At 51.9% G+C, this 23189-nt stretch overlaps 2 protein-coding genes across 5 annotated transcripts in view; one reads left to right on the top strand and one right to left on the bottom strand.

The window, feature by feature from the left end:
• The window catches only part of PPFIA4 (PTPRF interacting protein alpha 4), a 47753-nt gene extending 40201 nt beyond the window's left edge, over window positions 1-7552 (bottom strand). For all 3 annotated transcript variants that reach the window (XM_032203153.1, XM_032203154.1, XM_032203155.1), the window contains exon 1: window positions 7526-7552. The gene's annotated coding sequence lies outside the window, so the exon portion shown is untranslated. The remainder of the gene's footprint in view (window positions 1-7525) is intronic.
• A 2341-nt stretch (window positions 7553-9893) lies between these two features.
• Window positions 9894-22751, top strand: TMEM183A (transmembrane protein 183A). Of its 2 annotated transcripts, none has more exons than XM_032203157.1 (8): window positions 9894-10013; window positions 10308-10397; window positions 13260-13415; window positions 15517-15673; window positions 16775-16955; window positions 20278-20358; window positions 21047-21202; window positions 22252-22751. In XM_032203157.1, exons 1-8 carry the CDS (start codon window positions 9917-9919, stop codon window positions 22435-22437), a joined length of 1104 nt encoding a protein of 367 aa, XP_032059048.1. In that variant the 5' UTR covers window positions 9894-9916; the 3' UTR covers window positions 22438-22751. The 2 variants fall into 2 exon arrangements, with proteins under 2 accessions (XP_032059048.1, XP_032059047.1); XM_032203156.1 differs by having other exon boundaries at window positions 15514-15673.
• Window positions 22752-23189: the final 438 nt, after the last annotated feature.

Genomic DNA, 23189 nt, shown 5'->3' with positions numbered 1-23189 from the left:
AGCCAGGGCCAAACCGCGAGCGGCGCCCTGCCACAGCAAGGTCGAGGCGGGCAGGACGCCGGGCGCTGCAGCCGCACGGAGCACGGACTCCTTTGAACTCAGACCGTCACCTTCAGAGGCTGATACGGAGAGGACAAAGCCGTCACAGCAGCCGCCACCACCACCTCCTCCTCCTCCTCCTGCTGGAGGAGCTGTCCACAGGCAGCCTGCTCTGGTTCCCGGGGAGAGAAGCGCCCGTCCTGCGCCCACGAGTCCTCGCAGATGTGCCAAAGCTTTGGGCATCCCCCCGGTGTGCTCAGCAGCTGCCCTTTGCAGAGGATCGGCCTCAATCCAAGGCGATGGGGATGGAGCAGGGCAGAGGGAGGCTCTGCATCCCCCGGGGGTGATCTGCACCGTCTCACGCTTTTGGGAGTGATGCCCGTGACAGCGTGGCATCAGCTCTCCGCGTGTGCACACCCGCCCTGGAGGACAGAGCGGGAAGAAAGCTCGGGTCGAGCACAGCAGCTTGGGAAGATCCTTCTGCTTCCTCCTCCAGAACAGGTCTTTGGCATTTCAGGGCCCACCAGGACAGCCCACGGCGGAGTGGGGAGGGAAGCTGGAAGAAGTCCAGGCACTGAGCGACGGGGGACCTGAAGCAGGTCTGAAGGACCAGGGCAGCGCTCCTGATGGGTCCCTGAATCTGACCCCACACAGGGCAGTGGCAGCACCTCCCTGGCCCCTCCAGCAGCTGGATTTCCTCCTACTCACAGCAGAGAGAAAAGGAAAACACGTGGCCAATGCCTGCCAGCTCCATGGGAATGGTGGTTCGGTTCCTCACCTTTTCAGCCTTCAAAATCTTTTTTTTTTAATATATTTTTTATTTTTATTTTTTGCAGGACTCAGGGAATTATAGCTGCTTGCATCCATGGCTTGACCTTACTGCAGCAGGGTGTAGGAGTCGTGGCTACCAGCCAGCCTCGAGCCTATGCTCACCCACCACTGAAGCTGCAATTACAGGTCAGGGATGAACTCACCCAGCAGCGTGCTCGTTTATCACACGGACAGGAAAATCCTGGTGCCTTCAACCCAAAATCTCCCAAACCAGCACGCCTACTCAGAGCACCGCTTGTGTTTATAGCTTCAGCACCTCTCACCTATGCTGAAATTCAGTTTTGCCATCTACCACACCCTTTGCAGATCCGAAATCCCCCGGCCTGTGCCACCAAGGTGCCCACAACTCTCCACTTTGTTGCTTCACCCCCCGATCACGGCACAGCCACCAGCTCCTAGCTTCACTCGACGAGCTCTCCCTGCCCTGCCAGGAGGCCAGCGAGGTCAAGGGCCTGAAATCTGCGGGATAAAAGCCTGCCTGCTTCTGAACTACATGGCAGCCTGCCCAGAGCCCCGTGCAAAATGAAAACCCCAGCACGGGCTCTGCGTTCGCCCATCGAGGTTCACCCCAGCCGCTCGCACCGGAGCCGTCAGCCCCCTTCCCTCTTCTCCACACCTCAAGCCAGACACGGACACGCAAATATTTAAACACATTTACCGCACAGAGGAAGGAACAGGCTCGTGGGACACGCGAGTGGAGGGTTAGCACGGATGAATCACAAAGCACCGCGTTTTCTGACAGCTCCTGGAGCACGCAGCGATCAGAGGGCACCCAGACAGGCCCCCACCTCTGCTCTCCTCGCCACAAGGGGCTGGGAGGGCTCCCGAGATGCTCCCAGGATGGGCTGGAAGGGATTTTGGCAACGCTTTTCTCATGCCCTGTCCTGCGATGGAAACAGCCTGGGCAGCCCTTCCCCAGGAAGGTCACCAGCAGCGACGGCACCTTCTGTGGCAACACCTTCAGGCCCCTTGCTCTGGTGACGGGACGATTTTTGGGGTGTATTTTGCTTAATGTGGAGGTGCCACGTTATGGGATGGGTTTTTCCCCTCCCGGGCCCTGCTTCCCCAAAGAGCCCTGAGTAAGAAACCTGGCAGCGCCGAGCACAAGTAATAAATGTTCATTTACTCCGAGGATTGACAGAGCTGCTGCATTATTTAAACCCCGGCTCTCAAGAGCAGAACTTCACCCTCTGTAGCGTAACAGATGTCCTGCACTGAGCCATGCAGCAATATTTAAATAAAAAATGGTGGCTGTACAATAGCCAAGTCATTTGAAAATTAAAGCGCTGGTATTTTTAGGCAGCAGGAGTATGTGTGGGAGAGATCTCAAAGTGCAGGCTGATGCCATTTGCTGCAGGGCAGTTAGAATTAGATTTATTGACGACGTGTGATTTGAAAGCGACACCAGCGTTCACGAAGAGCCATGCAGTGATCAGCAATGCTGGGGCTTATTTTGGCTTCATTTTAAGAGACAAAATATCTTTATATACACGTAAACGCAAAGGACATGCGGAACAAAACCCGTTTCTGCATGCAGAGATCCTCGGATTGCCACCTCCAAAAACGGTCACTACAGAACTCTTGTAACTAAATTAACAGCAAGCAGAAGATCAAAAGAAAAAAAGAAAAAAAAAAAAGCTCTTTTTTTTAAAATGGCAGTCCCAAAGTGATGGCAATAATCTAGCGATTAGCATCCAAGTTGTGACGCTGAGGAACAGGAGACAGAAATCTCACCTCTCCATCAAAGCCAGCCACTTTCTGGATGGCACACGTGGATCTCGGGCAGCATTGATGAAACAAACCCGTTCTGTACCCAAAAGAGAAGCCTTTTGGCCAGGGGAGCTCACTAAGAAACATTTAGCCCGTGCTGGGGTGCTCCCATGGATGGTGCCGGGATTTCAAGGCACGATGCTTCACCACACCACGGGGGGGTCGGGCTTGGGTCTGTCCCCCAGAGACCGAGGCAAAGAGAGTGCAGAGCCCTCCAGAGCAGGACCCCGAGCCACCCGGGTACTTTGAGAGCTCCGCAGATGTCATCTCGCATCCTCACCCCGACAAATCACGCTCTCACAAGGTGCTCATGCGTATGTGGGACAGTCGGGGACCAGAATAACTTGGCTGAGCAGCGTGTGAAGAAATCAGCCAAGCCAAAAATAATCTCTGGACCTTTTTCTGACTCCTTCCTGCAAAACAGTTGAGGGAGGTAGCCAGAAAGAGGTTGAGATGTGGTTCGTACAGCTGCCAGGCACTGGATTACAGGGAAGATTAACTGGATTTTGGGGGGCTGTAAAATTCGTATGAGCCCATCCTTCTCCTCACTGTCTGCAACCCCTGGCACCACGAGGTCTTGCATGGCGAATCGTACCAGCCACCACCGAGAAGCCTATTAAGTTCATGATTAAAAGCTTCAGATCGGGTTTACGACACGCATGTTAACGGCTTGGCAAGGCTATAAACGCCCTGCCCGGTTCTGGCAGCCAAAGGGCCAGGCTTTGGCAGGCGAGGCTCCGTCCGAGGATGCACTGCATGCACGAGGCTCCTGGAGAGGCAAATTTTGGGGGTGGAAGGCAGCCCCACATCCCCCTGCCCCACGCTGTGACCACCCAGGGCACAGCCCAGCTCCTACCTCTTGGCTACCAAACCCTCCGGGCGCCGCAGCAGCGCATCTCGAACGACGGGGAGGCAAAAACCCATCTAATTACGGAGACGATTCATTTCTACCAAGAAAACCAGGGAAGATGGAGCTTTAAACCAGCAGATGAGCAGCCCTTCAGGTCCCTTCTCCCCCGAGCTGCCCCATCCCATCCTGACCGTGGCCCCGCTGCTCTCTCCATGAGGCTGGGTGGGAAGAGCATCCCTCCCCATCACCTGGCCCCGCGGCGCGGCGCTCGCTATTTAAAGAAACCGGCCGCACGCTGCCAGCATCTCCCCTCCCTGTGGAGGAGCAGAGCCCATGCCCAGGGGTTCCTGACGTGCCACTGCCTCTGTGACCCTCTGGCACACAGCACCGGGGGCTCAGCACCGCTGCCCGAGGCTGGGGAGGCTGCAGAGAAGGGAGGCATCGCTCGCAGCAGGCAGCAAAACGCCCCGGGAACTGCCCTCTCCTGGAAATCCGTCGCAACGGGCAGGAGGATGAGGGAAATGAGCTCTCATCTGTCACTTGTTTTCTGTTTCTTTGTGTGTGTGTGTGTGTTTTTGTGTTTTTTGTTGTTTTTTTTTTTTTTTGAGGCAATTAAAGGCAGCCACCCAGCCGGTACCTCCTTGCGCCTGCTAAGAGAAGCGTGGAAGAAATTGAAAAATGGGAGCTGAAAATAAATAAATAAATCTGCATTTCAGACAAATTCCGGCCTTGCCTGTTTCTGCAGGATCACAGCGCTGGAGACAGCGACCTGTGAGCTGATTTAAAACATCAGAAAGAAAATTCAGGAAAAGGAGAGGTGACTTTGAGCAGACAGGGTCAGGCCCTTCTGCCCCCGCTGACTTCTGGCCCTGTCTTTTGGAGAAGTTTTGGCACCCAGCTCCTGGCTCCCTCCACCTGTGGGAGGGAAACCACAGCGCCCCGGTGCTGCACAGGGCCCGGCGGGGCTGCTCCCAGCACAGCTTTGCCCAAAAACGACGGAGAGAGAGGAGAACCCACTTCATTCCTTAGGGTGCCCTCACCATAAAACCTATTCCGATGGCTTTGCAACGTCCCCGCAAGGATTCCAACCTGCTGGACCACAGTGCAAACAGAATTAACGTCTGATTGTAACAGAACAACTTTTTATTAATTTATTTTTTTCTCTTGAACCATTTTTCACTGCTTCTGCTCCAGATGGGCCCCGGTGCAGACCTGTCCCTCCTTCCCAAATGTGGGAGAGCGCCCACGCGCACGCCCGCCTCCGAGCCTTTTGGCATCGCTCACGGAGAGTCCCTGCAAGTGCTGGAAGCTCCCCCAGGAGCCCGGCTGGGACCCACCTGCAGAGTCCACACCTGAGCTGTCGCCCTCGGCCCCAGCTGACCGTCACCCCCCACGCCTGGCGCCCACGTTTCACACAAAGCATCTGTAAAGCGGAGGTGGCTGTGGCATTTAGCAGCGCTCTCGGAAGAAAAGATGGGCGAAGGATCCAAACCTCCTCCATTTAACAGCCTGGAGACCTCCCAGCTCACTTTTGGGAGCCATCTGGGAAACCTCAGACTCAGCAAAGCACGCTTGAGGAGAAAATTAATTGTAAAATACGGGCTTCAGGGTTTGCTAAAGAATCTGGTACCTCTCTGCACTGCTGGACAGCATTAAATGGCACCTCCCAGGCAGTGGATGCACTGACACCGAAGCTGCTCCACTTCCCTAGGAGTGGAGACCTTTGCAGTTGTGTCCCTGGTTGTGTTAAGCACCCTGCGAGGCTCCAGGGCTGTGTCCCCCGAGGTTTGGTGCCAGCTCCCACCTCCAACACGGTGCCAGGCTCTTCCCAGTGTCACCCAGCCCTGTCACCCGCCCCTCATCCTTGCACCACCGTCCTCCTCTCCAACCCCGTCAGCCAGAAAGGGCAAGGCTTGCACTACAGCCCCTCGAAACACACAGACGTGGACTTTTTCAGGGTGTTTTCTACTCCATGCACCTCCTGAGAAGACTGACAATGGACAGGGACCCAAAGCTCCAGCAGGCTCAACCCCCAGCATCTGCACTTCAGCTGCTGGTGAGCGCCGAGGCGCAGCCAGACCAAGCCCCAGCGCGGAGCGGGACCCGCCTGTGCTCACTACAAAGCCAGAAAAGTCACACAGAGACGGACGAGCTGTTTAATCCCACATCTGCCAAGCTACAGCTGACCCAGCCACCCAGAAAGCCAGATCCAATCAATCCAACCACCAGTCCCACCACCCGTGCCTTGGAACTGGCCGGTTTGGGGGCTCCCTGCCATCCTCCAGCTGGTGGCTGGGATCCTGGGCAAGCTCCAGGCCAGGCAGCTCTGTCTCATGGAGAGAGGCAGGAGAAAAAAAGCTGGAGAGTCACTCATGCATCTGAGCACCAGCCACCTCTGCTCATGGCTCCCTGACAAATCCCCATGGAAGCTCACAGACATCGGTCCCATTTCCCAGTCAGCACCCTCCTGCGATGCCCACGGGGACCAACACATCGTGGCATCCTCCAGCGAGACACCTGCACCTCCCAGAACATCAGAGCTACCAAGACACCAAATTTCCATCTCCTCAAAAGCCCGGGCAGTGGCGCAACCAAGCCCTCGAGGCACCCAGACCCATTCAGCCAGGTACCGACCTCCAGCTCACGATGCGGTGGCACCGAACCCAGCAGGAGAACCCCGACCCAGCGCACGAGCAAATGCTGCCAAATAAGCTTCAGCGAATATTTTGCCAGCACCGACTTGGCCAAAACAGGGGCCAAAACCCTGTAAGGTTTTGCAGGGCTTTAACGAAACCCAGCTCCCTAAGCCAATTGCTGGGATAATGATGCAATTTGCGGGATAAACAAGCCCCCGAAGGGCTGGTGTTGTTCAGGAGGAAATCACGGTGTCTGGAGGCAGCTCTCCACGGCCGACAGGAGGATGGGAAGCAGAGCGAGCACAGCTGGAAGGGGCCAGGCTGGCTGCTGGCTGCTCGCTGGACCCATCCAGCCCCGGGGCTCGGTGATAACCCAGCCGATGCTGAGCTCTGGGCAGCACCAGCCCCGTGAGCATCCTCTTTGCAAGCATCCCCATGCGCTCCCGGGGCTCGGTGCAAGGCAGATGCTCGCAGGGAGGATGCTCAAGGGGCTGCTCCAGCCCCGAGCTTGGCCCTGGGTGGATGCTCGTGGGCTGGAGACGGTGCTGAGGGAGGCAGGAGGCTGGGAAAGCGGAGGAGCAGAAGGCCACGGGTAAGGAGCGATCCCATCAGGATGCCACCCCATAAGGTGGGAGCATAGAGGGGGTAAAAAGGGGCGGTTTGGGACCACACCGGGGAGCTGCTTGGGGCAGAGAGAGGCTGGAAAGCAGGGAACCCCCCTCCCTGTAACCACTCCTGGGCTACAGCAATCGCAGCCCCCCTCGCCCTGCAGCCGCAGGGGGAGATGCGGCCACCCTAAATCCCTCCTGTCCATGCGGAATGGGGCAGACCCTAGCCAAGGGTCCATGATACGGGGGGGGCATATCCACCAAACCCCTCGGCTCATGCTTCGGGGCGACAGCCCAGCCTGGGGAGAGGGTGGGGGGAGAGATGCCAGCCCCCCACTCAGACCCTACCCAAGGGAAACGGGGCTCATTCAGCACATCCCTGACTCAGGGCCCCCCCCGGGGAGCAAAAAGCACCCCCAGCTCGCAGCACCCCCTCCCCCGTTGCCCTAAGGGAACGAGGGGGGGGGGCAGCGCATCCCTGCATGGCACAGCATCCTCACCCCAACCCCACCGCGGAGCGGCAAGCCCCAAAAGAGGGGACAAGGGGGGGGCACGGAGCATCCTTTGGGGCTAAAGAAACCCCCCCAAACCGCGAGGGGAGCGGCACGGGGAGATGGGGGGGGGGCGCAGCAGCATCCCCTGCCGAGCCCTCCTAGGAGGGGCGACGGGGGCTGAGCATCCCCTGGCCGAGCCGGGGAGGGTCTCAGCATCCCGGGAGGGGGCTCAGCATCCATGGGGGGGTCTCAGCATCCCTGGGGGGGGGCTCAGCATCCGGCCCCGCCCGCACTCACCGGCCGCCGAAGCCGCTGGAAGCCGCCGCCGCCGCCGCCGCCCGCCCCTGCGTCGCCCTCCCCGCCTGGCCACGCCCCCACCGGCCACGCCCCTGCTTTGGCCACGCCCCCCAATGGGTACCCGAGGGGGGGTGGGAAAAGATTTTGGGGAGGGGGGTGCAAGGATTTGGGGTTGGGGACTCGGGGAGGGGCGAGATGGGGCGTGGGGTTAGGAGCCTGCTTGGGGCTGCAGGAGCCTTCCCAGGGGGTGAAATCCTTCCTGGGGGGGGTAAAATCCTTCCTGGGGGGTAAAACCCACCCCCCATGGGGCAAAAAATGCCCTTGGGGGGGCAGTTTTCCCCCTAAGGGATCTTGAGCCCCTTTGAAGGCAGCAGCCCCAGGGTGGGAAGGGTCCCCCATGTCCTCACCCGGGGCAGCAGCAAGGCTGTGGGGTGCCCCCCCCCAGGAGGGCAGCTGAGCCCTGGGTGCCCCATAACCCCCCCCAGGAGCGAAGGGTGGTGATTAACGCAGTGCCATGCTTCGTTAGCAGGTGAGCAATTAATTTGGGGCCTCTTAAAGCCCAGGTGAGTGCTCGCTACCTTGTGGGGTCACCACACCCAGAGCACCTTAGGGTGCCCCACTCAGGACGTGGCGGTTTCTCCACCTCACGGACTCCCAGAGCCCATTTTTGGTGGTTTTACCAGCTAATTTTGGGGGAAGATCCCAGAAGATAAATGCCACCGGTGTCACCAGCCTGCGGGATCCACGGCCAGACCTGGAAGCAGCCACCTCGGTGGGTGAAACCTCCTCTGTTTTCCACACCAGTAAGAGGGCTGCTTCTTAAAAATACCGCTTTAATACAGTTCCCACATAACGATGACGAATCGCATAGCCCAAAGAAAAACATTTTTCGAGTGTCCAAGCAACCGAGGAGGTAGGTAAAGCCATCAGCCTCGGGATCTGGTTGTATCAACTGCTCCAAAAATAGAGGAATGCGATTAGGAATCGTGTTTTTTTTTTTTTTTTTTTTGTGTGTGTCAAGGAATGACCTTTTCTGTCAGGGAAAATCAAAACTCGATTGTCAGATCCGCTCTCTGCTGATAAAATAGAGCGTTTTAGGGTAATAAGGTATTTGAGGAAACTCCGACAGAAAGATGCTGGGGGCCATGCGGTGCCTGCCTGGGCAGCACCAAGGGCTTGAGCCACACACTGAGCGCGGCCCTGCCCCAACCACCCTAAATTTGGGGGGCAGAGCATGGGGACCCCCCCCCACCCTGCTTAGTGGAATCCCAAACACCTTTGTGGGGTCCTCCCCACGAGGTGGCATCGCCAAGCGCCGAGGATTTAGCGCGGCCCTAAAAGAAATGGGGGCGGTGGTGTTGTGCCACATGGGGCCGAGCCCCCCCTGAGGTGCTGGGGGACCCCCGGGGTTGGGGTCACAGTGGGATGGGGCCAGGGGAGGCCCTGGTTGTGGGGCACCCCGCAGGGCTGGGGGGACAAGGGACTGGTTACTGGGGGGTGGGTACCCCAGGGGTTATCGTTATGGGGAGGACTGGGCAGGGCTGGAGCTGGGGTGGGGGCTATCAGCACAGAGGCCATTTGTACTGGGAAGACCAGTTTGCCCAGAGATCCTTGATACTGGGAGGACTGGTGTGGGGGTTAGCACTCCAGAGGCCCTCATTACTGGGAGGACTGGGGGGTGGTGTCACCTCAGAGGTCCTCGTACCTCATGACTGGAGGGCTGGGGGCAGCTCCCTTCTTACTGGGAGCACTGGGGTTGGGGCAGCCATCCCAGATGCTCTCGTTACTGGGAGGACTGGGGTGGCCGGTTACCTTAAGACACTGTTACTGGGAGTACTTAGGGGGGACAGTTACCCCAGAGCCCCTCATTACTGGGAGGACTGGGGTGGCCAGTTACCTCAGGGCACTGTTACTGGGAGTGCTTGGGGGGGGGGCAGTTACCCCAGACTCCCTCGTTACTGGGAGCGCTGGGGAGACCAGTTGCCTCAAGCCCCTGTTACTGGGAGTGCTTGGGGGGAGGCAGCCATCCTAGAGCCTGTTGTTACTGGGAACACTGGGCAGGACTGGAACTGGGGCTGCTTATACTGGGAGGACCTCACCCCAGCACCCCATCACTGGGAGCACTGGGGGGGGGGGGGGCGGCAATTACGTCATCAACGGGGACCACTGCTGAAGGAGGGGGGGGGCAGGAGGAGCGATGTCACCCTGCGGTATGACGTCAGAGCGCCGCGCGGGCGGGTGACGTCACGCTCTCGCGAGGCGGGGGGGGGGCGGGGCAGAGGGGGGGAGGGAGGGGAGGGGAAGGGGGGGGGGGGCGGCGCTGTCCCCGCGGCCCCGCGGCGGCCCCGCTCGGGACGGGCCGGGCCGGGCCGGGTCAGGACGGGCCGGGACATGGCCCCGCGAGGCCGCCCCGAAGCCGCCGCCATGCCCAAGAGGGGAGCCCGCAAACGCCTCAAGTTCCGGGCCGACGACGTCTGCTCCGAGCGCGGTGAGGGCCCAGATTTGGGGAGGGCCCAGATTTGGGGCCTTATGGGGGGGGGGGGGAGGGGGAAAAGCGGGGCTGGGCCCGGCCTCGCTGAGGGGGTTGGGGGGGAGCTGGGCCCTGCTGGGTGCAGGCCGGGGGTGCCCTCCACCCCCCCCCCCAGGCACCTTTTGGTGCTGGGTGCCTCCTGCTCGGCTCGGTCCCAGCCCCTTGAGGAGGGATCGGGGCTCTCAGGGCCTTGTCCCCCCTCCCCGTGAGCCGTAACCCGCTGACTCCCCCATCTCCTTTCCCTTCCCGCAGTGACCGTGGCGGATTATGCGAACTCAGACCCGGCCGTGGTGAAATCCGGACGGGTGAAGAAGGCCGTGGCCAACGCGGTGCAGCAGGAAGGTGAGAGCGGGCTGGGCAGTGCAGGGGGTGAAGGCTCACCCCGTCCTGCTGGGCTCCGTGTGCTGGGGGAGAGCCCCCCACACCCCCTGGGCCTGAGATCTGACAGTCTAATTTGATGCCCGAAAATGAGTCTGCATTTCTCAGATGCTCAGGCTCCTAGACAGTTGTTTTTTTGCAGAAAGCCAGCCACAAACCCAGCAGAATTGCTGAGTCTTTGTTAGTGCCTGAAATGGAAGCCCTTTTTTTTTTTTTTTTTTTTTTTTTGACTTAATATTTGGAGTTATCTGCAGCTTGAAACAAAACAACAACAAACAAAAACAAATAAAAAAAATCATGAGTATGACTTTATTACCTTACACAAAACTGTAGATAACAAAGTTATGAAATAAAAGTCTTTGGATTTGGAATAAGGTTCTGGTCGTTCTGGCAAATTGTGCTGTGGTTGCAGTGAGGTCTTTTGAGCGTGTTGTTGTTGTTTTCTTGCAACTGTGTAAGCAAGCAGTTTCCTGAAAATGTATTGCAATATTTTGTTATCTACTTCCTCCTTGTTTTCTAGCTGCTGAGGGTAATAGGAACGTTCTGGACTAACACTCTGCTTGCTTTAGAGCAGTTGATGTTTAGGATTTGACTCAAATGGAGCTGGTCTAAGGGGTAGAATGGGTTGGGAGTGGATGTTACTGTATCAGCAGTGACAGCTGAACTCTTTATATGGGAAAACTCTGGTTATGTGGTTGTAATCTTAAATGTTTAAGGAGAAGGTGCCCATTGTATGGGTGCCTGTTTTGGGGGAACAGTACAGGGTGGTGATGCTGGTGATCATCCTTTCTATTCACTACTTATCAAGCTTTTTATATCAGGGCACCTCCCACTCTGCAGTAGGCTGGGGGCTTCCCTCTCCCTGTTCCATCTCCCATTCATCCTTACATGCTCTCCCTTTGAGGCAGCGTGGTTCAGCTTCATAGGCAGCAAACTGCATCACCTTTAACTTCTTGCCCCCTGCTCCGAGTCCTCGCACCACCTGCCCTGTGCGGCTTAATCCCTCTCCTAAACTCCTGCATCCTATTCCTGGTTTGCCTTCTCGCTGTCTGGATGACTCCAGGTCACAGCAGTCCCTGCCCACCCCTTTCTCAGGGCTTTGCAGAGTCATTGGGGCTTCCCCTTCCTGAGGAGCTGATCCTCGGGGATGTCCTGCAGCCTTATCTGCTGCACACCATGCTGCAGTTTGTCCCCGCACAGGGACAGCAGGCAGCAGGGAGGAGATCCCCGGGAAACTTTGGCCTTTGGCCTCGCTCACCTCTCTTATTTTTTCTGGCTCTCAGCAAACATCACCCTGCCCGTGGCTGCCAGGAGGCGAGCAGGGGAGCAAAGGCCAGGTGGAATTTTTCTGAGCTTTTTTTCCCTTCCCTTCCTAACCCCCGGGGGCGAGGTGGGATTAGTGCTGTGAGATGAGGCGAGGGTGCCTCTCTGGCAAGGTTGCGATGCAGCGTGACTCAGTGTGTGAACAGCCTCGTGTTGTCAGCCCAGGTATCACCCGAGCTTTCCTTCCAGGAGTGTGACAGTGTCTTTTTCTCAACCCTTCCCTGACTCCTGATCTGCTGTCAGCCTCCCTTGCGTGGCTGTGTTTGATGGCACAACTTGCTGTCACTCGGCTTGCCATCTGTTTCTCTTTGGCTTTGCCTACAAAGGGTCACGTAGAGAGGGCAGTGCTGTTTGACAGCGTGAAGGATATCACTACTGCAAATGCATACAGTTTTACGAAGTTTCAAAAAAAAAAAAAAAAAAAAAAAAGAGAAAATGGGGGACAAAAAAATGGTAGAATCGGCTTAGCAAAGCACTGCAGTCCTCTGCTGTGGCTGAAAGCCTAGGGATGCAGTCCCTTCTCCTAAACTGCTCAAGCTCTGTGTTAAGACTGTCTTTCCACCTGCTGTGTTGCTAACGCAGAGCCTTGCTCTGTGGTTAGAAACGAGAACACTTCCAGCCTAGGTTGGTTTCTGGTCAGTTCCTTATCTTCACCCAAGCACATTAGGTAGAAAATCAGCGTTCTTGAGTGTGTGTGAGCCTGTACCGTGCAGACTGGCAGGGAGTTTATCTTCCTGGTCTGTCTGTGACAGTGGCTGATGCAGCTGTAATGTAGGGCTGCACCTTTGTTTTTCAAGACTGTACTGTTACTTCCTCACACGTGGATTTTTCTGCCCTAATGAGCCCTCAGTTGATGGATCAACTTGCAAAAATAATGTTTCATAACAGTGATGCATCTGAACGTCTCCCCTGGAGACTGCAAAAGAAATACTGTCTCCACTTGCTGTTTTCCTCATTAGGCCAGAGTTTTCCCCTTCACTAAATTCTAGGACAAGTGGAATTCCTGTGCACTTGGCTCCCAGCTGTATTTCTGATGGGTTGTCTGTCTTCAGCCACAGGATTTCTTTGTCCTGCTGAGGAGGAAGTATACCTTCAGGGTGTTTAGGGGACAATTACAGTGTGGGTGGTGGCTTTATACAGACTGAATGGTGGTCATGCAAGCGTGCTCTGGTATGCAGGGCAACACGTTTTATTCAGAGTTGTAAACAGCCTCAGCTAAAGCAGTAGGATCATCTGCATAATGTGCTGCTGATTATCCTCGGTGATAGTTCCTTAAAAGAAGAGGCTGAATAATTGCTTCCAATTCATTCACCTGTGTTAATCTTGCTCTGGCAAGGTAATCCTTAGGCCTAGGATTTACTTGCTTGTGTCACTAGAAGGCTTTAATGAATTTAGGTTGCTGTTTCTTAGCAGTGGCTTTGGTTCCACTGAAGTGTCTCCTGAACTTGGATTGCCTTTTTCTCTCTGCTGGCGTACTCACCATGTCGTTGTTTGTCGTTCTAGTAAAATCCCTCTGTGGTTTGGAAGCTTCTTGTGTTCCTTCTGAAGAAGTTCTCTCCGTATCTGGAGAGTCCTGTGACAGCAGCGATGAAATGGACACGAAGGAAAGCATCAGCGGGCGAACTGCGTCTAGAAAAAAGAAGAGCAAAAGGCACAAAGGTACGGTACGGCTGCCAGCCTCTCCTGGGGTGCTCTTCGTGGGCTTCCTCAGGATCTTCTGCATGTGTGATGTTAGAGACTTCTATTTACAGGCTAGTAATGTGGCTCTTCAGGGGATTCTGTAACTCATAATTGTTTAAAAAATAAAATAAATGCCAGGGGGGTGAAATCTACCCCATTTCTCCAGAGAAACCTGCTGTGACTCAGTCAGATGTGTTGCCTTTTCACTTAGGCAGACCTTGGGGTGTGAAATTAAAGCCTAAGAGCTTGTTGCTTTCAGCAAACTTCTCTCAGCCTTGGAAAACTACTGCTGCTCTTCAGGAGTTGTGAAAATTTGCCAGCGGACACGTATTACCGTTTTTCACTGAAGGCACGTAGGTGAAAGCAGTGTTGCTTTGGGGAGGGGGAAAAAAAAAGCACACACAAAAAGCATTGCTGCCCATGATGCGTTTATTGGCAGGATCCAGGCCCTGTTTTCAGGATGTGTCCAAGGCTGCAGTGTGCTGCAAATGGGTTTCAAGAGGTTTCTTAGTTTGTTTTTGTTTTTTCCCCTACAACTGAGCAAATCTGGCCCTGGTAGCACCACAATGCATTAATTCTGTTGCTGTATTTCAGCAGTTACCCTTGGCATACTGCTTTCCATACAGCTGCACCACAAACAACAAGTCTAACACTGACTTGCTGCACTGTGGCACCCTGCAGAATTTGCTAACAACAGCTTGCTTCTGCTGAAGCACAAGAAGGCAAGTTAAGCTTTGCTTAAGAAAGGAATCTGAACTTATTAATACTGGTACTAATTTGTGCAACATATCAGTGTCTGGTAAGGACTGTAAATGCAGAGTTCCCCTGAGTTAAGAGTTTAATCTGTTACAGCCTGCTGTGGGTGTGGCTGCTGTAAATCCTCAGTGGTGTAGGTGAGTGCATCCAGAACTTTCCTTGGCAATGAGGGTTGCAATTATCACATTGGGTTATTACCCTTTGTTGTTAAGCTGATAGCTGAAGATTAAATTTGGCACCCTTGAGTTCTTAAACACCTCCTTCATGCCACTTGTTTCCAAACCTTGTGGCATTTTTTTTTCCTGCCAGTGCTCTGTACAAGTTGTATGTTCTCTTTCTCATAGTGTTGTTAATGCATGGTATTGTTTAGCCATTCATGTTCCATTAAAAGTATTTTATCTCCTAAACCTGGAACAACGTTTGTGGAAATAAATGTGGTGCTAGCTTAAAACCACTGCAGGAATTAAATGAGTTTGTGAAGCTTCAGTTTTGGTGAAGAGATTCTGACACACCTCTGAGAACAATGGGCCATTTTATTCATCTCTGAGCTGCGTTAAATGTTTGCCATCTCAGAAGATTTAATTAAAACATGGATTTAATGAGAGCAGCTGATCAGCCATTAGAGGAGTTGCAGAAGGGAATTGCATGCCCTCCCTTGCAGAACTCCTACAAAAATGTTTTGACCGTTTGAACAAAAGAATTGACAGCTGTGACAACATCTTGATGTTCGGGGACCTCTTGTGTGCAGTGTACTTTGACCTGTTAAATGAACCATTTTGATTAAAGAGGCACGAGCTTGTCCCTTCTTCACACCGTGGCTGTATTTGCCTCGTGGCCTTTGTTTTTCCACTTACATTTTGTTTTTTCATTGGGAAAGAGTCAAGTGCTGCAGAGGGGTCCAGAAAGGCTGCGGGGTCTCCATCCCTGGAGACAATCACAAGCTGACTGGACGAGATCCTGAGCGCTCTGTGACACGAAACTGGTGTCATTCAACCTGCTTTGAGCTGGGCTGTTTGGACTGGAGACCTCCAGGTGTCCCTTCCAGCAGAGATTAGTCTTTGAAGCTGCCACTTGGTGCACTTGTGCTACCAGTGCAGCAGTGATAAGCGATGGCGCATATCCAGCAAAGGGAGGGTGTTGTGGTTGCACAGGTGGGCGAGCTCATGCTAACCAAAACCAGGAGCAGTGACAATGATGTTGTAGTTGCTCGGGTTTGTTTAGATGACTGTTTATACCTGCTAGCAGTATTTAAGTATGTGCCTCTAGATGTGATTTGGCAAAGAGGTTCTTTATTACACTAATGCACCTGCGTTGTATTTAGAAGACCCTGATGGTGACGGTGGAGAAGAATACCCCATTGACATCTGGCTGCTGCTGGCTTCCTACATTCGCCCTGAAGACATCGTCCGGTTCTCTTTGATTTGCAAGAAAGCCTGGACTGTTACTTGCACTGCCGCCTTTTGGACCAGACTCTACAGAAGGTGAGACTCCAGAGGATGATTTAACTACTTGTAGGAGGCTTCAGCAGCGACCAGTTCTCTGCAGAGCTGTAAATTAGAATATTTTCCTACAGGCTTGAGAGCATGGTACTTGCATATTGCAGTGGTGGTGTGGGCCTTGTTTGGGAAGGTGTTGTGCTGTATTGCCTCTGCTTTGGGAATGGATCTGTGATATATTCCCAGATGCTTCATGTAAGATCTCAAAGCCTTGTGCACTTTTCTGCTTGCAATAGTCTACACGTTCCTGTTCAAAACTGTGCACTTTGTATATGAAGTGCTCAGAAGATGCTTGCAGTAAGGTCAGTGCCGTTACCTTAAAGGCAAGCAATCCTCACTGGCAGAAACCTTGCCCTGCCTCAAGCTTTGATCATGGTCACCTTCCTGTATCTAGGATGGCATGAAAGAAACTAATGCATTTAGGAGCTGTCTCAGTGGCAGAAATATTTTATAAATGAAACAAAAGAGCAAAGAAGGTCACAACTGGAAACAAATCCTTCTGTCCAGGCGTATGTCACTCAGACTTTCCTTCAGGACAGAACATTTTCTTTACATTTCTCTATCTGTTGCACACGAAACACAAGCAACAGGAGTACAGGAGTACAGCTATGGTCATCCTGGCCCCATTTTTTTTTTTTTTTTGAGTGAAGTTCCCTAGCAAAGTCGTCTTTGGCACTTTCTCTGATCACAGTGTGGCTCAGTCATTCACACTGCTCAGGCAGTTGTCCGTAATGATGCAGGGAAGCTCACCTAACATGAGTCCTAGGGAACCTGCATGAATCTGCAGGGTTTTGCCTGTCCTACAACTCAAATGCCAGCTGGTCTGTCTGGGGAAGCTGTCTGCAGGGGAATTAGTGGGTAATTGTAACATCACATACTTGTGTGTGTGCTGGAGCCCGGAGTGATACAGGTGAAGCCTTTCAGACTCTTCAGTAGTTCCATGGAGAGCGGTGCAGAACCCTTGCAGACCAAGTTGACAGCGAGTCCTATGATCAATTAGATGTTCGTTTTTCTCAGAGCTCTCTTCTGCATGTCTTTGGCATTCTGAGCCCTTGGGTTATGTTGGCTTTGTCGTTGGCTTTTCAGGCACTACAGCCTGGACGCGTACCTGCCCCTCCGCTTGCGGCCGGAGTCCATGGAGAAGCTGCACTGTCTCCGTGCGTGCGTCATCCGGTCGCTGTACCACATGTACGAGCCTTTTGCATCTCGAGTCTCCAGGAATCCAGCTATTCCAGACAGTACTCCCAGCACTTTAAAAAATTCCAGAGTAAGTGGGATCGCTAAGGAAGTGGGTTGTGTTGGAGATGTTGCTTTTTCTGTTTTTATTCTCTTTCTAAAAGGAAAATAGACATTTAGAACCGTAGAAAAGCCTCAGGCTTAAGGGATCTTGAAAGGTAATTGGATCCAAAATTTTGTGTGAAGCTTGGGAGGTAGGATTAACTTGGACTAATGACTTGTAAAAGTGCATTGGTTACCTGTATCTGCATAGCTACTGCTGCAGGGGATTTTATTTACTCTTCTGGGTGCCTGAGTCCTACTACAACAGCTTTGTAGTTGTCAAAAAGGTGCCTGCTTCCTTGAGTGTCAGAACTGCTAGGGATATTTGCAGCTCTTCCCTCCTCTGTTACAAATTTGTTGCTGGAAGGAGGTGATGGTAGGGTCAGTGTTGATGTCCACTGCTTTATTCGGACACTACCTGTCAGAACACTTCTCTTCTCCGCAGCAGGCAGATGGAGAGATAAGAAGCAACACTGATAGCCACCGAAAGGGAATCATTTCCTACCACCTTCCTCCAGGTCACGCGTTGTCTTTGGTGTCTGAGTGAGGGAAGGTAGTGACCTTGTGAGCACGGCAAATGTGCAGAGCACATGTCTGCTTTGGGACTGGGCTTGCAGTTGTGTTGGGCTGCAAGGGGTTTGTCACTGGTGTGGGCAGGCAACTCCACCTGCTGTCAGAGCTTGGAGCACTTGTGTATCCGTTCCTCTTAAATTTCTATCGATCTTTAACTCTCATACGCCTCTGGGTTTCTTGTTTGGTTGTAGCTTACAACTGTCTGATACTTTGTGGACAGCTTAAGCAACAGCGTGAATTCTCCACCTTCCAAACCAGTTGAATGAGGTTTTTGGAGCCAGACAGAAGTGCCTTTGGTTCAACAGTTGTACAGTTTTCCATGCAAAATAGAGCAACCCCATCGCTCTGTGTGTAACATCCCTTCTCTCTTCCTTCCTCTCCCTGGAAAAAAAGAAAACCTCATACTGCTTAGGGAGCATTGAGCGGTAACGCAAGCAGGTGGTGCTGCAGAGCAGGAAAAAAGCACGGAGTTCTGTGTGCAGTCATACCTCTGCATCCAGGGCTCTTCATTCTCTTTCTGTTTCCCCACTTAGGGTGTCATCTTTGCTTAAAAATAAAAAGCAAAACATTTCTAGGAAGTTCTAACTTATCTTTAGCCCTTCAGAGTCTCATTCCGTGGCATGCCTGCTGCTTGGATCTGATAGCGTGGCTGTAAGAGCTAGAAACCCTGAGATGGTGCTGTAGGATTGTTATCTTAGAAGTGTTCGTGTTGACATCATAACGGCTTTGGTGCCCCCTGCTAGTGCTTCTACTGTACTAATAGTTTGAGGAAGAGTCTTGAAGTGCAATCTTCTACGATTCAGCTTTTAAAAAAGGAAATTAAATGGTGATGAGGCTTTGTTTAGGGTAGCAGAGGTCTGACCTAACCCCTCGGAGCACAGAAGAGCTGTCCCAAGCCTGGTCTTGCTGTACTACTGCATTGCAAGACGCTGAGCTCCACGTGTTACTGTGCACTGACACACCTAAGCACGGGGTTATGGAGGAGGATCTGACACTGCCTCCCCATGTTCTTGCTTTCATGGGCTTTTGGTACCTTTAGGGGTCACTGAAACTAACGGCAGACGCCTACGTAAAGTGCATGTGGCAAGAGGAGCCCCCAGTCCCCCATGTTACCGAATCTAGCTTTTCCTCTTTAATTTCCTTTTTTCTTTCCCTAGCCTAGCTTGTGTGGGACACTGGAGCCGTTATGGTGTCAGCAGAAGTGTTTGCCCTTTAAAGACACCCCCATTAATTTTGGTGGAGCGGCAGGCCATACGGCGCGTCTGAAGGGCAGGACGGCTGACCCGTGGACAACATCCTCTGCCCCTTAGGAGGTACTGACCATTTTGTGCTTCACTACTTGCCTTGACCAAACAAGTTGCTAGACCAGGCCGCCTGTGCAGGTGAACGACAAATGCTGCTGATGGTGGAGTTAAACTCAGCAGCATCTGCGCACCTGAGGAAAGAAAAATCTGGAGAATGTTACCTGCAAAAAGTGAGGGTCACCTTCTCCCAGGTGGAGGTTATGTGATGTGCATTTCTGAGCTTGACTTCCCAAAGCTTTGCTGGTCACCTCGTGAAGACTGTTGAGATAAAGAGCTTCTAATGACTCCTATGGATGTGACTCAGAGCTGAAGTACAGGGTCTTGTATCGCCTGTAGCTGCTAATTACAGAGGTTCGGTGGTGGAGGATGGCTCTGGCTTTGTTTCAGTTGGGGTCCCTCTATACTGGATTTAAGTTAAATGTGTGCTTCCCCCTCGTGACCCAGCCAGGCCTTCTTGGTGCACCAGAGCTGGCACGTGTGTCACGAGGAGTTGTTGTCTTTATCAGTATTACTCTTCCTTTTCCTGTTGACGCTGCTTGAAAGGACCAGATCAGACCAGCTGTGGAGGGCTGGCATGTGTGGTGTAGAAACATGGTCAGTGGTGTGTGCATTGACTCGCCAGGTTGTTGTGTTGGCTGTTAAGGTAGTTGCTTCTGCTCAGTGGCAGGCAGGGAATTTCCCTTCTCCTTGTTTTAATGCAGGAGTTCTGCTGGGACTCCTGCTAGAAGTAGTGCTGCATGCTGGGATGGAGCCTGTGGACCGTACGGTGATAACTCTGTTAAATTAGAGGACTCTTGGTGTATGTCTGCGTGGGAGGGCAGTGCTGGTTACCTCAGGTGCTGGAAGAGGTACTTCTCTCATTTTCTTTTGAAACGGGAGCAGTAGGTTGATAGAAACCGCTAACTTGGCAGTGTTTTTGTGCTCTGAAGTATGATAGTGCCCAGTGTCAAGACTTTCTTTTGATTCTTAAGTGGCTTTGGACCTTTATCATCTGTCACCTCGAAGGTCATACATCAGTCTTTGCGTTTCCCTCTGGATTCTCTCCTTCTTGAGCCTCGTTCTAAGTGGCTGCTTTGCGTAGTCTTGTTTGGAGTCTGGTTTATTGGCAGTTCTTGGTGGGTGCAGGAACCAGGTGAACCTGCACTGCTCATCTCTGCCTTACCAAAGGGACAAATAGCACAGAGAGATTTCTGTTTAGCAGGTCAGTGGCTACGAGTTGTATCATCCCGCTGCACTGTGAATTGGCCAACTTGAGACTGGGAGACTTAAACTGCTGGGTGTGATCTCTGAACATAATTAATTTGAGTAAATGGCTCCTAACTGTTCCTATGTAATTGTGTTTGTAATTGGAAGCCTTAATGCTCTGCTAAAACTTATTTAAAGCGGTGCCTCCAAGGGTTTCATAGTTGTGTATTTCTTTTTTTTCTACCTCAGTGTCTGCTTTTCTGGTGCAAAAAGCTTGAAGGGAACAGACAAGAAGCAATGTGGGAATTCAACTTCAAGTTCAAAAAGCAGGTATGAAAGCCAAACTGTCATGAAAGAAAAACCAGAATAGCTCTGGCTTTTTTTTTTTCTTTTTTTGAAGAAGTAATGATATTTCTGAGTGGTGGAAGGGAAGGTGGAAACATTTTGAGTGAGTTCAGACAGTAAATGGAAACTCTGAATCACTTGGGAAGCCGAAACTCATTCTGAAACTGCGCTCAGTTTTCAGTCTATATCACCAAGATGTGTCCAGTCATGTGCTTTTATTTTTGCATTTGATATTTTGTTTCCTCATTGATCCGCTGTAAGATGTGGATTGTTTGTCACCCCAAATAATCTTATCTTTGGATAAGATGAGTGATAATCTACTGATTACCACTAGAAAACAGACTGTTTAAGTCAAGTGGTCAAAATGTAGATCTAAATCTGAAACCGCTTGTCTTACCATTGGAAAGATTTCCCCAAGAAGTGAAGAAAGCCAGTGCCTGCCAAGAAAAAGCACTGGGTCTTGGGAGAAGCTTGTAGCCTAAGGCAACCCTGGGAATTCTGCAGCTTTCCTGTCTAAAGAAATGGCCCTTCAGATTCCTTGTCCCGAGTGGTGGCTTGTTGTTGTTTATGTAATGCTGCCCAAGTGTATGGGAATGTGGTGAGAACCTGCTAGTCAGAACTGGTGAGAAGAAACCAAAGGCTCCTGCTTAGCTAAATGTCTCTTTCTTTGAAGTCTCCCAGATTTAAGAGCAAATGTTGTAAAGGTCTTCAGCCACCCATCCAGTATGAAGAAGTCCATACGAACCCTGACCAGGATTGCTGTTTACTGCAGATCACCACCTTTAACTTCATATTCGTGCCAATAGTCATGGGTATGACATTTACCTTGGTAAGTGTTTGAGTAATCCACTACACAATCTTTGCACGTGCAGGTTTTGAAAGGAGAGGGAAACCTCTTTGGTGTATAAATCCTACTGCAGCACCAACCAGCCAGTTGTGGGAATCTCAAGGTTAACGATCAGAGGAATTGCTAAGGATCTCTTCAGTTTAGCTGCTGCAGATCCATCAGCCCTTCCCTGTTTAGGGGAAGAAGCTGAGTTTGTGTGCATGTGCAGCAGCTGGGAGCAGATCAGTTGTCAGCACCACAGCAGGGAAGAAGTGGGGAGGCAGGAGAAGAGGTATTCCCTCCTTAATAAAATCTCTCCTTGCCTCAAGGCAGCAAATTCTGAGAGCAGAACCTGTACGAGCAAACTCCTGGAATATGTCTGTGGTCCCTGATTGCTGGGAGAATCGGTGGCTTTAGAACCAGCAAGCTGTGCTCCAGATGGAGGTGTTGCATCAGAACGGAGCACAGGCGTGGTCAGGTGTGGGACAGCATCTGTGTCTGCACCTGTAGTCTTGTAACTTTGTGCAGGGTTGGCCTGTGCCCAAGGGAGGCTCGGGCTGGCCTCACCTAAAGCAGAACAGTGAATCCAGGCTTCCTCTGAGAGCCACTTGCTTGCACGCTCACTTCTGGCATTGTTATTTGGGCTTGCCAGTTGAAGAGGACTGGTTTGAATTCAGTTTTGGAGTCAGAGTGTAACTTTCCAAGCACCTGAAGTACCCTGGATGTATACAGCTTCGTTCTTAGCAATTTACGTTTACTTTTTTTTTAATTTTCTTTTTTTAAATTATTCTGCTTATTCATTGCTTTGATTTTTGAAATGGTATCTTTTCTCCTTTTAGGTAAATAAAAATTAAATCTAAATTGCTTTGTGGAAAACCTACCTGAAGGGAGTCAATCGTTCTTTATCAGTAATGTATTTTAAATGCTGATGTAACCAAAAAGAACTGATTTTCATACCTCCTGTCAGCGATCAGTCTGCATTTATCTGGAAACAGGCATTTCTAGAATCTGTCTGCCTCCTACAGCACCTCCTTGTCTCTCTCTCCTTGCAGTTCACCATCAACGTGAGCACAGACATGAGGCATCATCGCGTGCGTCTGGTCTTCCAGGACGCCCCTGTCCGCAACGGCAAGAAACCGCGCCTTGACCAAGGAGTGCAGGTTGTGCTGGACCCTGTGCATAGCGTGCGGCTCCTGGATTGGTGGCACCCACAGTACCCCTTCTCTCCAAAAGCTTAGTGCTCTCCTGCGTCTGCAGCAGCCGGCAGGTGACTGAATCTGACAGGCTGAAGAAAATTTCTAGGAACCAGGAAATCCTGTTTTTTGTTTTTTTGTTTTTTTTTTGTTTTTTTTTTCTTAAAATAAATTCTGCAGCCTCCCTGAAAGTGGTTGAAGCTACTGAGCTAGTCTGTATGTATATAACTTCTGGTCAGTGATGAGCAGAGCTGAGTGTAAAGCAGAAACTATTTGTAAACACTTTTATGTAAAATTCACGTTTTATGATTTGAAAGGAGCTCCCTGGAACTGTTCATTTAAAATCCTTTTGGTGCTAACGAAAGTGGTCCTGTTTTCTGTTGTTCAGGAAGAAGCAGGAAGTCTTGCTGTTGAGCTTTAATGTGACCGGAAACAATTGACAGATGAGATGCATGTTTTTTTGTTTTTTTTTTTTACTGCCACATGATTGCATTCAAATACAGTGTGATATTTCAGTGTCTGAAAGCAGTAAGCAAAGCAGCAATGATCAACAATAATGCTGATTCACAGTCCAACAGACGTTTAAAGAACAGCATACGTGATCAAACAAAGGCGTTATTTCAAAGAGGATTTGTAAGGCAAAGGTCTTTCCTGAGTGTAAAGATATTCCAAGTTCTCACGGTGATGTTCCCCTTTGAAAAGAAGATCTAAACTTCTAAAATTTTTCAGAGGTACTTCGTCAGGTACTTTTCAGAGAAGATGGAGGGAGAGGAGATGCAGGGGATAAACTAAAGTAA

This window comes from Aythya fuligula, chromosome 25, assembly GCF_009819795.1.
Source record: "Aythya fuligula isolate bAytFul2 chromosome 25, bAytFul2.pri, whole genome shotgun sequence".
Classification (NCBI taxonomy): domain Eukaryota; kingdom Metazoa; phylum Chordata; class Aves; order Anseriformes; family Anatidae; genus Aythya; species Aythya fuligula.
The sequence above is the reverse complement of the archived record's forward strand: the minus strand, read 5'-3'. Positions and strand labels throughout refer to the sequence as shown.